Source organism: Lepisosteus oculatus, chromosome 20 (genome assembly GCF_040954835.1).
Source record: "Lepisosteus oculatus isolate fLepOcu1 chromosome 20, fLepOcu1.hap2, whole genome shotgun sequence".
In the NCBI taxonomy this organism is placed as follows: domain Eukaryota; kingdom Metazoa; phylum Chordata; class Actinopteri; order Semionotiformes; family Lepisosteidae; genus Lepisosteus; species Lepisosteus oculatus.
In genome coordinates, this window is record NC_090715.1 from 12,752,569 (window position 1) to 12,766,824 (window position 14,256).

General features: G+C 43.3%; 1 protein-coding gene across 1 annotated transcript in view; it reads left to right on the top strand.

Moving 5' to 3' along the window:
- Positions 1 to 14,256, top strand: part of sntb2 (syntrophin, beta 2) — a 52,844-nt gene that overhangs the window by 24,349 nt on the left and 14,239 nt on the right. Inside the window, exons 4-5 of the mRNA XM_006641172.3 lie at positions 864 to 1,006; positions 13,623 to 13,819. Of these exons, the coding sequence (XP_006641235.2) occupies positions 864 to 1,006; positions 13,623 to 13,819 (340 nt within the window). The remainder of the gene's footprint in view (positions 1 to 863; positions 1,007 to 13,622; positions 13,820 to 14,256) is intronic.

Sequence of the window (14,256 nt, forward strand, 5' to 3'; positions counted from 1 at the left end):
CATCTGTGCTACGAAGGAAGTTGTGATCACCTGGGCTCCTTTTAGTACCTCAAAGACTCCAGTTGAAAGTGATGCACAGTTGTTAGAATAGACACCGTCCTTACAAAGATTAATTGTAAATTAGACTGAAGATGATTTTAACAGATTTAAAAGCAGAACTTGTGGATTAGTTTTGGAGGGGGAGCATTTTTGTTTTCTGCTCTAAGAGGTGGCCTTCTCATGACCTTCCCGTTTCTCTCACACAGCAGGCTGGCTTCCTGTCCCTTCGAGTACGGAGTGTATCTGTCCACTCTGTGAGCTCGCAGTCTGAGGTCCTCTTACGCCGAGACCTGAACTACTCTAGCTCAGAGCGATGGCAGCAGTCGAGACCATTTTTATAGCCATGTTCACTTTGAAAGGGTCCCGACCTGGTTTAGATCTTGAGCTGTCTGCTCATACCCTCTTAACCTGGGTCAGTTCCATCTTGTTCACCACCCTGAAATACAGAAACGGGCTTCTCAGCTCCCCAGAAGAGAAAAGTGAGATCCATTCTTGTTTCTTAGCAGAAATAGAAACTGCAGAGTATCTGTAAAGTGAGAGAAGGCAATACGCGTTGTCGTACTACTGTGCTGCCCTGTAATTATTTTTCTTCTTCAGTAGAATGTCTTTACCAAACTCTTGTAGTTGTGGGATTTAGTGCCTAATTGCTATGTCATCCTACTCTGGCGCGACTTTTTGTCCTGTTTCAGTTCCCACTTGGCAGAGGGGATCGTTGTAAAAAAGGAGTTTTTGAAAGTCTAAAGGGTCCCCAGCCCCTCGTTTAACCGGGGGTAGCTTGAGAGCGCTTCAGTGCAGTAATGTCCACCTGGCCCCTGTGCTTGCAGATCAAGCTGGACGGAGGGCGGCACCAGTTCCGGCCGGTGGTCATGGCCCTGACGGAGAAGGACATCCTGCTGTACGACAGCGTGCCCTGGACGCGAGAGGCCTGGGCAGCCCCATGCCAGAGCCACCCCCTGCTGGCCACCAGGTAAAGGGGTTCATCTCTCCTGCACAATTTGTGCACTGGGGGTTCAGTGCATAGCTGGATCAGGAAAGCAGAATCCCCTTAATACTGGGGTAATGGAAGATGTGACGCCGAACAGGAGAGAGGGCTGGAGACTAATCATAAAACAGGCCTGTGTTTGCTGAGTCTTTAGTTCAGCGGTGGATATACACAGTGGTGTGCAATCTGGATTTTATAAGATTTATTCAACCCACGCAAAGTATACTTGATTTTTCCAAACTGCAGAGTCTGCAGAGCCTCAGACCTAATGGCAGTAGCTGGGTGGGACTGACTACTTCCAGCTGAGCAGCAGTAACCTAGCGAGATGAGGTAGTGTAGGCTTGAGATGGCAGTCAGTGTTTGATCTGGAGTGTGGCCATCTCAGTGGAACTGCTTCCTTTGAGCAGGTCATTAGGAGACAGAGGTCAGAGCCCTTCACCAATCAGGGCTGCCCTGGGATGGAATTAAATAGAGCAAAGGTGAAGATGGGAACAGCTGCAGGAGCACTGGATGAGTGAGGAGGCGATTGATATTCTGCAGAGGAAGAGACTCCTCACCTCTGACTCCTGGACTCTTTAATCTTCTGTAGGGCTTAAACTAGACGCCTCCTGGTTTGTTCTGAGCCCCGCTCTGACACACAGAGCGGCGTGTCAGGACAGCTTCACTGGCTCAGCACAGGACAGGCCCAACCTGTGAGCACAGCTTGAGGCCAGCCGGGGTGAAAACCTGGCACGCTATTTCAGAAGCGTCTTTTCTGATAGAAAGTGATTCTTTAAATCCTACAAACTCTATCAACCTGATATCGGCAGGCTTTTGATAGCCACCTTGATATGGTAGAATCACAGAAAATAGCTTAAGGTGAACCAGGATCTTTTACCCCCATTCTTGAATTGTGATACAATTGACCTTTGTATCAAGAACACCCAAGTAACACAAGAAATGGGATTAGAAAAAAATATATATGAAGAGTTTAAAAATTACATCACTTGTGAGGTAATTTAATTTTGTTTTCTCTGCTTTTCCTTCAGAAACCAAGCGAGCTCCTAGTTAAATTCAGTTATTTAATTGCAGGTGGTTCGGTTTGCTTTCAAGAAGAAATGCAGACCTCTTTATTCAGAAACAACCACGACGGAGGAAGTTGCCCCCTCCTCTTCTTTATTAAAAGCTGAATACAGGATAAGTGCTTTGGTTTGGTAAATTGTCATGTGAATAAACAGCTCTTCTGTTTCCTTCCTGGCCTGGCGATTGCTGTCATGTGAAAGCTGCTCATCCTGTTGAGGTTTACTTGGAGGCTTTTTCTGAAGCCTTGGAGAGCTAGCAGGACTCTTAGCAAGACAAATATGTTTCAGTGTTTTCGTTTGGCTTCCACAAGTCTAACATCTCTCCGTACGGTGCCTTCTCCACCTCGGCAAAGAAAAATCAACATCTTGCTTCGGACCTTTTGCTTTCATTGGTTTATCTATTCAGATTTGGAATTTACATTTTACATCTCTCCCGCTCTGCCCCCTCGCCAGCTGTAGTTGACCACTCTAGCCCCTCGTACCGCAGGGAAACCCAGAACCTGCAGGCTCTGACCTCTCCTCCACGCCCCCTTGTCAGTTCCACTCATCACCTGGAGCCACACAGGGCCTAGCGGGGGAATGCACATTGATTGCATCGCTAACAAGACTGCAAGCTTGCAGGGCCCCGGCAAGTCCCAGGGGTCATTTCTGCTCTGCCAGCCGAGAATATCCTGTCCGTCTGTATCCCAGGCAGTCTAGGCAGCGCTCACACAGCAGTGTGCGTCTGCTTGCAGGATCTTTAGCCTTGGATGCCTGAAAACGCAGCCCAATCATGACCTACAGTACAGGCCTATTATCTGCAGAAGCAACTGTGCTAGGCAAGACACCTGAGGAGCCAGTGTTTTGATTTCCAAGAATAATCACTTTATCCTAGTTTACAATAAAATTATTTTATTCTAGGGCATTAAATTGATCAAAAGGGACAATATAGGATGTAGTTGTGCAGTTGACTGCTGTTCTTAGAATGGATCTGTGCCATACTGATGGCGTGAATTATTCTAAATTACAGTACGTGACTATGCATACATTTTATCAGTGCACTTTCTATCCCACGCGTCTGTGTGATTGCAGGAGCTCCGAGTATCAGTTCAGTTGATGAACTGATTGCTATGACTGCGTTTTGTACATGTTTTGTATGGCTGGAAATATTAATGTAGCAAAACAAATAAGGGAAGCCTTTGACTTCATGATCCCTAAGGACATGGTACCTGACTGCTGCCACCTAGTGTTTATTTGTGGTGGCTGTTGTTTTAAAGCTAGGTGGTCCATCTCCAGTCATGGAGGCCCGGTGTGTGTTTGGTGCAGTGGTTAGAGCTCTGGACACAAAACAAGAAGGTTGCTGGTTCCAGTCCCAGAGAAAACAGTGCAGTTGTATCCCTGATCAAGGTACTTCACCTGAATTGGTCCAGTAAAGCACCCAGCTGTATAAATTCAAATTTTAAGTCACTTTGGATAAAAGCATCAGCCATATGAAGTACTAAACACATCATTCCTTTTCGCTTATTTGTTTACGTTAAGTTTCAAAACCCATCCTGTAAGAAATGCGACCCTTGATACAGGACACCAGTTTAATAAAAGAAAATTGGTTCCATCGCTCCACATGTTTCCAATTCACGATTTCTAAATTTAACCAAGATTGTTCTGAGAAACAAAAGATGGTAAGAGTCAGCACATCGGTAATTGTTAGATTTCAAGCTGCCTTTTCCAAGCTGACAATGCCTGCAAAGACTTGCATCTTTCACCATACAACCCAAAGACCAAACCCCTTCTGTGGGTCTTTTTATTTGGATGTTAACAGATATTTAACTCATGAAAATGCATTCCCTTCATGTTTTTGTGGGATCGTTCTGTCATCTGAGGTACTTGAGCTGACTCTGCAGATTCCTCTCTGTTTTTTCAGTTGGTCTGATCCACATGCTTGAGTTTTGTTTCTGTTGTGGGATCTATTCTTCTGATCAAGGAGCGTGGTGTTAAATGTTAGCATTCATGTACAGTATATCTGTGATAGGCACTTCATCTTTCTCTGCAGTTTTGGAGGCAGCAACGTTTCTCTAACCCATTAGACTTCCTTCCCTATCTGTTGTATGTTTTGTGCCAGTAAGAGGTCATTTGCTGGTTACATGCTGATAAATTAAAGCATGCACTCTTTATCAGGTAGTATAAGATCTGCATGCAGTTTAATCAAGAAAGGGAGGTTTGTCATGATTTTGGAAACAGTTAGCTCTTGCTGAAATACAAAACATTACTGAAAACTTGCACATGGTGACTTACAGCAGCAAAATTGCCTGTTCCTGTTTTACTCACTGTTGACATTTTCATGGTTCCCTGTCCCTTTGTTTGGATATGACCCACCATTTCTAATGGAGTGGGAAGACTGTGATGGTACAGGTGTCAGCAGGGAATTTAAAATTGCACACATCTCTCTGAAGCTGCGGCAGGCATTTTAGTTTACAATGTCAATTTCGTTTCATCATGGGGATCTGGTCCGCTCCCTGTTTAAGCCGGGACATGGTGTACAGGAAGGCTGGAAAAAAAACGACCTTTATTACTCAATGTGCACATTGCATAGCAGGAAATTGAAGCTCAGGTCAGCCAAAACCAACAGTATTGTTCTCTTATCTGTCCTGTTCCTCCAATACCTTTTGGCAATGTGGTATAGAAAGTTTGGAAGACTTTCTCAAATGTGCATTTACTTTAGCACAGATATTTTGTAACTAGCAGACTACTAGGCAGATGTGTGCCCATGAGTAAAGTCATATACCGATAACACTTGCTAAATTCCCTGAGGACTGATTCTGTAACAAGGGTTGCAAAAAGTTCCCAGGAGGAATCGGGTATCAACCAACAATGTGAGTGTATTGCTACCTTCCTATAAGTCAGTCCAGCCCTTGAATTCAAAGACAGAGCCCAAACAAAAAAAAAAACCTTTCAGCTTGCAAGTCGTACCGTTGAGGTAATGTCAAATTGGTTTTCTCTGTCAGTGTTTTTTATGCTTATAATGTTGCACTGCTCTGGAGTGGTGGTTTGATGTTTGTTCATGGTGATCAATGAAGTTATTGTGCTCAATTGTTTTAGACTGTGGATTAAAAAGCCTGCAGGATCTTCTCCTGGGCAAAGAGGTAAACTCACATTTGCACAACTGAACACCAATAGAATCATATAGATTCTGGACCACTTGCTTAAACATGCCTTGAGCCTTTTTAATTTGTTGAGGTTTTGTGTACAATAATCATAATTTATTTCACACAAGAGCCAGTGATTTCAGTGAGACTGCTCTTCAGTGATGGGTGAAGTGGGTCCCCTCTTGTATGTATAGTGCCCTGCGATCCTTTTGGAATGAAAAGCTCTGTGTAAATGTAAGGAATTGTCACCATTGAGAAGATGAAACTCAGTGGCCCACAGCCTGCACTGTCCTGTTTTGGGTCCCAACTTGAATAGTCCCTCCCCTGTCTTGATCTGACCAGTAACACTCACTCTGGCTGTAAATTAATTTCACTGAGAAGGTGGATCCCCAAAAGAGCTGTTTATACCTCAAACAAAAAATCCACTTATACCTCCCTCTGTTTGGTTGTTTTCTCATACACCAGCACACAAGCTCGTAAAAACTTCATCTATACTGTATTTGAACACCAGTGAACATGTACAGTATGCTAACTTACAGACACACACATACTTCACTGACTCTGAAGACACCTGGATTTCCCTGTCCCAGACCAAAGACAACCATCAACCATCTTTATCATAAAGATGCAAAAAAGAAAATTCTTAGTCAGAGTTTTCCAGTACTGGGCCTTGAGACCCATCATGCCTCTTTCTCGTAATTCTCTTTGCAGACAAAACAGGGTGTACAGTTACACACATACAGTCTCTATTATAGTACAGACCCCTAGCTTTGGAAATGCTGTATATCTTCTGGAATCCAACCCCGTTAGGGGAGGAATTTGCTTTGAGTAAGAACAGGCTGGCAATCTGAGTAAGGCAATAAAATTATAAAGTGTTCCACATTTTTCTGGAGAACACATGGTACTGTTTGTAAAAGCTCCAACTAAGTTGCTGTTTTTCTTGTCCTTCTTGATAGGAAAAGTCAATTTAATGTCGAGGACTTGAGCTCTCCTGACCACTTGCTCTTCTTCAGCTCCGTCTGTCTTCAAGGTCGGAATTAGGGTGCCAGCAGTTGTCCTCTGAGAAAACTGTGTAGCAAGCCATGCAGCTTGAGACTGCTGCTTTCGGTTCGCTGGAATTTTGAGTTCACCAAGTGCGTCTTAAAGCAGATTCATAGTCGTAGTCAATTTCATTCAGATCAGAGCGCCCCAGCTTTGATTGTTAAAACTTTTCAGCAGATATACAGGTGATAGCAACAGGTCCAGCTGATGACTATTATTTAATGCTGTTTGTATCTACTGTAGCTAACTTTTTCAGTGGGGATGCCGGTCGTTGTCGTACAGTGCCGTGTGTCTTGTTTAATTGTCACTGAAGGAAAAAACAGGAGCACTTTCAGCTCAAGAGGCTGAGATGAAGGCCTGTTGCCTTTTCCTGATACTGTGTGTTCTGTGACACACAGGGCGAGAGGTTGAGATTGATAGAAAGTGTGTTACTGAGTTGGTCTTCAGAGAAAGAAGAATAGGAAAGTACCCTGTCAGGGTCAGGTTAGCTGCCAGACATCCGAAAGTACGTTCATAAAGTGGTGTTTGTTGGCAGAGCTTCTGTAAATTTTGTTTACTCCTTTCAGGAAAAGTGCCTAGTTTCCTTTGTGTGGTATGATTGCGGAGTTGTCAAAACACAGTTTGGGATTTACTGGGCATTATCTTAACTTGGCATTGTTTCCCCCTGTGTTTTTAATTTGGGGAATAAGGCAGCTTTAATCCACACACCTGCATTGTGTGGTAACCAGCCAGGGCTGCAAGGAGCTGTAGTTCTGTTTCAGCAGCTGATCCAGTAAGCTGGCAATGGGAAAAGACCTTCAGTTTCCCTAGAGCTCCATTTAGGGAAGTCAGGGCAAACACTGAGGGAACAATACATGTAAAATGAAGGGGCAGTGTGCTTTTGATCTGCTCCTCTTTTTTAAAGATGGGACGGGTAGTTTTAATCCAATTTTAATCCAATCCAATTAATTTGGAGATAGAAGAGGATAGTATTAGTCATCTTTGGAGCTTTGGAAATGCTCCAGTCCGTTTTCTTGACGTGTTCTGTGTTCTTTGCCTATAGAAGTTTTCTGGAGTGGGGGATGGAACTGATCCTCACACCAGGTGTCAACAGACCTGCTCCCTCTCTTTCCCCATCTGTGGCAGGTTTTAATAGGTAACCATTGAATAACCAGTTTCGAGAGAGACTCCAGCTGGGAGCTGCAATTTCCAAATGCTGGGAACAGTTTAGGTGAAATCAATTGATTTTTTTTTTTTCCACTTAATTCAGAAATCATTTAGAATAGAAATCTTGGCCTCACCTTTCCTTGATCGAGCACATTACTTGCTTCAATAACTTGCAACTGTTCTCAGACTTTAGAAATTATTGATATTGTGTTCTGTAAGAGTACAGGACTGGAGGTTTCTGGGACCAGTGTTGGCGACCCCTGATTCTCAAACCCTTATTTGTGTGTCAGGCAGAAAATTAATTATATTTATAATATTTTATGTTGTCCACCCTTAATCATACTTTTAAGCAATGGCTGAAAACTCATAATTCTGGTATAACACCACAAGAACAACACTTCTCTTATCTCTGAGCTTTGCAGTTGAGCAAATACAGGTTTACATGTAGTAACAGAGCTAGGAATATGACAGACCTGTGAGAGTTATAAACTTGTTTTCCTGCTTGATCAATACAAGTTATGGCTTTAAATGGCCTAAGCTGCTGTTCCTTTCCTTTTAACTGGGGAATCTCGTCTGCTTGCCTATTGCAGGTGCCTACAGTTCAACCGATTGCTACTGTATGCCAGCAGCTCGGGGCAGTTCTGGAAATGAGTACAAGTATAGGCTCACGAGGGCTTGGCAGTGACACGATGTGCACTTCGTTTTCCGTCTGTGTGGGAACAAGAAGCAGTCACTCTTAGTGCTGTGTAGGAGATCTGGCATGGGTCTTTTCAGGATGTCTGGGGAAAAATTAGCTACAAACATAGCTATGGTTGGACTGAGAAAATAGATCCTTTCCAGGGCTTTATAATTAGTTTTTGATGCTCTTGTTTTGGAGGCATGTTGCCATTTCAGGTGTAGGATTTCAATGGGGTAAGGCACCAAGGGAGTTCGCCTCAAAGCTATTCCAATCAAAGGCTTGCCTGGGAGTGGAGTCCAGTGGAGACAAGGGGTTTGCATGATCTCTTTCGGAAACCAGGAAATGTGTATTCCCCAGAGGGAACTGCAGCAGCGTAATTGGATTTTAATTTTGCAATATTAATGCCCGACTGTCTGTTGTTGCTTTACTGGTTCAATAGAAACTTTAGCTCATTAACACACACACGAAAACTGCCATTCTCTGGCAAAGACTGCCAACTCTCTCTGTTCTTTAAATGAAGACTTGTCTTCTTGGGAAAGCAAGCATGTGTTACACCATCTGAGAACAACCTATGGTGATGAATATGCAACCTTATCCTTCATTTTAACTCTTGGCTCTGATACAACTCATCCAGTCTGGCCTGTGTGTTTCCATCAGATTTTGAATTTTTCTGTGATTATTAGACTAGATTTCAGGAACCCCTGAATTCTTCCAGCTGTCACACTGGAGGTCATTGGCGTGCTGCTCAGATATGAGAGTCATCACTGGACTAGGGAATTCTCAAGGAGAGATCTGCACGGATTGCGGGCTTGAAGAAGACTGTTTGCTGTCAATCGTCTTTGGAAAAGAAAGAAGAAGAGTAAGACTCTGAACATGCTGGGGGTTTTTCGTTCAAGATGAAATTTAGGGACAAGATGGTCATTACCGACCACATCGAGAAAATTATTATTGATCGTTGTGTGTGGTTAATTTGAAAAGTGGAATAGCCAGTTCCACTAGTGCATGGTGTTTTAGAACAACATAATGTTAGCTTTGAGTTTAGAGGGGGAAAAAATGCTGTTCGGTCTGTGTCCTGTGACCATAGTAATTAGTGGCTAGTAAGATGGTGACCCACTGGGTTTAAACTATGGCCTTGGAGAAAACCTCAATGTTTGATCCCATTTTTTTTCCTTCTAGACTCTGAGGCAAATGTCAAGTAAATTTACTTCTGATGTGCGCTAAGAAGTATTTTATTCAGCCTATAATCGCGATTATCACAGCACTTTGTGATGATCAGTTACTCAAAACTTCATTGTTGTCCAGCCCTAGGCACAAATGTCTGACTTCCTTATAAGCCAAAAACAGGAGCTGGATAGTTTTCCCCAAATCAGGATAACAGTCTTAGTTTTGTGTATAGTGTGGGGAGGCCCAGTCGTGTGAAGAATACTGCTTTTATGCTTTGTCAGTATAGTTTTTACAGCAGCCTGCAGCTTATAACACCAGAAATAGATCAAACTCCTCTGCAGTTTATTAGTTTCTGTGCACTCTTATAAACAAGAAGCAAACTTCCCAAAAGCATATTGCTCATGGCACCTTTAACATACTGCTGAATCTTTGTCTTTGTACAGTAAGTGGAACAGTTGTAGGGTGCATATAGGATAGTGTTCTCTGAGATGGACAAGAGCTGTTCTGACGTTAGTCATTTTTCTGCTACTTCCAGATATTTTTGCATTTTTTCCAGCTCAACAATGATTCCATCAACCAAGCTGTGAATTAGAAACCATTTGATGTAGTTTGAAGAAATGTATCCGAGAGGTTTGAGAAAATAAGCATGCATCACAATTATTATTTTCTAGTTATGACATGTAGTCAGTAAATATACCTCTTAATCTACTGCATTGAATTTTATATCGCAGTCCAATGTAGACATGCAAGTGTTCTGAGTCATTTATGCCTGTAATTGCCCTGGGGATAGTCCTGCCCCTAGAAAAGTGTTAATGATCATTGATCTATAACCATCATGAAGATTTTTACTATCCTTTTTTAAGGTAGGATTATAGTAAGGTCTCTGGATTGAAATGGCTTTTTTTTCCCATCTGTTGTCAGTGCATATAGTCGGCCATTTGGAAATTTTTACTTAAATCAACCGAAAAAATTAAATCACTAAAGTCTCCTGAATTTGCAGCCTATCACAACTGCACACACTCTGGGTGTTCTGTCATACAACATAAATCGCATAATGCTGCTGAGTTTTATGCAATTAAAACTCAATCATCTCCCATATTGATTTCACTCATCTTATTTGCTGCTTCACAAAGCTTGTTTTGTCATGCAAAGAAAGAAATTCTCAAGGCTCAGCTGCTACAGGCTACTGTTTGTAACATTGATTGTGCTGTACAGCCAAAAACCGGTTGTTTCCTATCCTGCTTGACCAACCGTGATCAAGATTCCCTCATTGGTGACACATGGTTTTGGCCACAGAAAGGAACTGGGCAGGTTAGCACCCACATGGAACTCAACACTCAGTTCCTGTGGCTTGCTGGGCGCCTGCGAGCTTGCAGTGTTAGCAGTGAAAACTGGGCGAAAGTGCTGTTTTTCTGCAATTATCTGGTTTTGTTGGCTAGCACAGCCCAATGTGGATGGGTGTCATTGCTCTGGGTTTTGTGGTTTTTGCCTGCCTCGGTACCAGTCTACAGCAGTTAGACCCTGTGCAGCCTTGTATCTCAGAGAAGGAATCCAGTTGCTGTTTGCCAGCGAGCCTCCAGCTGGATCAGATTATGAGTACAGCCAGGCAGAATCCAACACGTCTTCCAGATATCTAATCAGTGTGCTTTGCTGGCAGGGCACTTTCTAACCATCTGGTTTATGTTAAACAAATCCCTGCATTTCCAGCAGAAGAGACACGTGAGATATGATACAGCTTTTGTTTGTGTGTGCTTGGACTGGCCAAGAGGCATCTGGGAGCCCTGTTACAGTTTCTCCTCTTTTCATTTTTTGAAGACGACAGTAGTTTATTCACAAAGATGTAACTCAACATTATTAATTTGCTCAGAAAGTTTAATGCAATCATAATAAAATCTAACCTTACTAACCCTTGCCCCAGTGTCTGGCAGGACTCCATACACTGTCCACTTGTGGCCCAGAGTGGAGCTCAGGATGCCATTAACCTGACCCATCCACAGGAGCAGGGCCATCTGCAGCTGCATAACCAGTAGACATGGGACACTTCAGCACACAGACATTAACACAGATGGCAAGCTCAGCAAATGAACCAATTCGCTTGTTCTGCTGTGTATAAAGTTATTAGAAGCGATCAGTCCTGCTGAAGGGGCCATGCTCTCTGGTTTGAGACAGAGTATAGGAGCTCTGCCACAGTGACTTCTGGGTAAGCGAATGCTATGTTGGCAACACAACACTGAGCACACAAAGGAGCCGATGGTGGCCTGTGCTGGCATGGCCTGGTGCAACCTGCAGGGCCTGATGCAAATGATTGTGCAGGAGACTGGCATTTAAGCTTTGGGCTTGGACAGGCAGTGATTAAAGCACTTGGAACTGAAAGAAATGCAAGGTAATGGGGCAAAGCATAAAATGAACTGTTTATCCATTGCTAAGGATACCTTATTTGTTATTTAACATAGACTAGCATAAATTGCAGAGGTTGTAGTGCAGTTCCATTTCATCCTCTTGGGCTGTGGCACACACCAGCCTAGAAACAGGCAAGTGATTATTTCTTACAAGACCTGCTGGTTTATTTTTCAGGGCAACAGTTCATAGCACATAATGAAGGAAAGGGTTTGGGGAATTGTTTGAGTCCTCCTGGAGCTCAAGAGACTGTGAGACTGTCCTGGGAAATTAGTTATAAGGCACAGATGGCATGGTTTAATACACAAAGACTGATTTCAGTTTCAGTTTGAGCTCAATCAGTAGATACAAATTTCATTGTAAAAGCTTCACTAGGTAAATGATTTCAAATAATGATCCTCAACAACTTAATGAATGAAATATTCTTGAGTTTTTTAAATAATCCCTTGGTATTTTAAGTGATATGTTTGTTTCAAATCAAAAGGAATCTTGATGCTTAATCAAATTGAGCAGATTTCATCTCTCTTTATCGAGAATTTTAAAATGTTCGCCCTTGATCTGCCGTTTTAAAAGTACATTTTTTTATGCGCCTTGAAAAGACTAATCTTGGTAATGCTTCACAAAATCAGTCATGATTTGCTTGTTATAGTCGTTCATTTTACTCCGAGAGTCATGGATCTTAAATTTGACCAATGATTAAATAAATTGTGGTGAAATAAAAGGTCACATTTTGACCAGATTTTTGCAATTTTAAAACAAGCCGAAAATGCAAAAAAAAAAATGATAATAAAAGAAACCTTTGTGAGAAACAAGTCGGGACCAGTTTTTCTCTTCACCCAGAGTTTGGGAAACAGGTCCCACTGAACTTTAAAAGTGCTGGTTTCAATCTTTTTCATTCCCTTGTTCCTTGGAGCGATGAATGACACGCATACCAATTAGGTCAAAGTCCTCCTTGGGACTACTGCGTCCCGGATTTAACTCTTTGAGGTGTCAGTTCCTGGGCCCAACAGGGACAATCCTGACACTGAATCCTTTCTGTGAAGCTGGCGAGGCTGTTGTGGGAGGCTGTAAGAACTGTAAGAATTCATGGCACTGTGTTAACCCTGATGCATTTCTGATAGGTGATGATGGAAAGCATGTTGGTGTTTTGTTTCAGAAATGGTCCACAGATATGTGCACTTTTTTATTATATAGTAGTTTGTTAGGTCACTTGTTTGAAGACATTTTTCAACCCAAGAGAGGTTCTGGACATTTGTGAATTTTTGCAGCGATGTCCTTTAGAGATTCATCAGCTATCCAGGCAGGACTAATGTCCCTGTGAGATGGAAATAGCCCGTCAGGTGTGAATGTGCATGGTTACCAAATATCGGGGTGCAAAGGCTCTAGAAACGAGCAGAGCTGAGCAGCAGCTCAGTTCCAAATTACGAAGCTAGAAAGTGAACTAAGCACTAATTCTAAATTTCAAGTCATAGTCTAAAACATTCATTTAATACAGTATTTTTCATATTTTTCATGTCTTGCAATTTCAGAGCACTAAACAGAATTAACAGCACATTGTGGGAGAGCTGTCTCCGGTTGCTCAAGGGGCGTCTTGAACATGTAGTGTTCATTTCAGGATCAGAACATCAGAAGCCTCTGTCCTTGGCCGATTTAAAAACATCTCTGTTTTGTGGTCATCCAGAACGGTGTAAGAAATGTGCCGAACAGTAATGCCCTTGTGTGGTTATGACAACTTTGAAGTCAATTTGGTAAAAAAAGACATTGAAATTTCTCAAAATAAGGTGATTTCATTTGTTATTTCCAAATGTGCCACTGCATTCTAAGATTTTAAGTAGTTTAAGCTGATTTTGCCCAAGCGGGCCAGTTCTGTGTCCCGTGTAGAAGAATCCAGGACGTTTCTGGAGCTGGTGTCGCCAGTGTGCCCACAGCCGTGTTTCCACCGTAGAGCTGTCCGAATCCTCACGGCTGCCCTGGTGTGCGTCTCTCTGCAGGCTGGTCCACTCGGGCAGCGCCAGGAGCTCACCCGCCCTCGGCTCGGAGCTGGTGTTCGCCACGCGCACGGGCACCCGGCAGGGCATCGAGGCGCACCTCTTCCGGGTGGAGACGCACTGGGACCTGTCCTCCTGGACCCGGATGCTGGTGCAAGGCTGTCACAGCGCTGCCGAGCTGATCAAGGAGGTCTCCATAGGTGAGCGCGCGTTCACGGGCTCGCTGTCGGACAAGGACCACGCGTGACCGTGCGTTTGAAAGCAGCGGCGCTTCTGTGCGCAAAGAGTTGTGGGAGTGTGGAGCAGACTGACCAGCAGCATGTCGTTGAAGCCGATGGCCTGGATGAAATCCTTGTATTAGTTAGATATTAAGTACTAAATGGGGCCAAATGTCCTCTTTGTGGTTGTAACCCTTCATAGATACGACATGCCGGAGTGCGTTTCAGTGCAAAATCCCATACGTAAGTGTGGCTCAGTGCCTGTGAATGCCATTGTTACTGCAGAACGGGTATAAATGCAGAGGATTACTCAAACGATCGTGTGACAGTGATTATAACGAAAGGGGTTAGACGGATGTTTGTCAGTAGTGTCCTGGTGGCTGCAGCAGCCACAAAGCCTGTTCAGTTTGTGGTGGGAT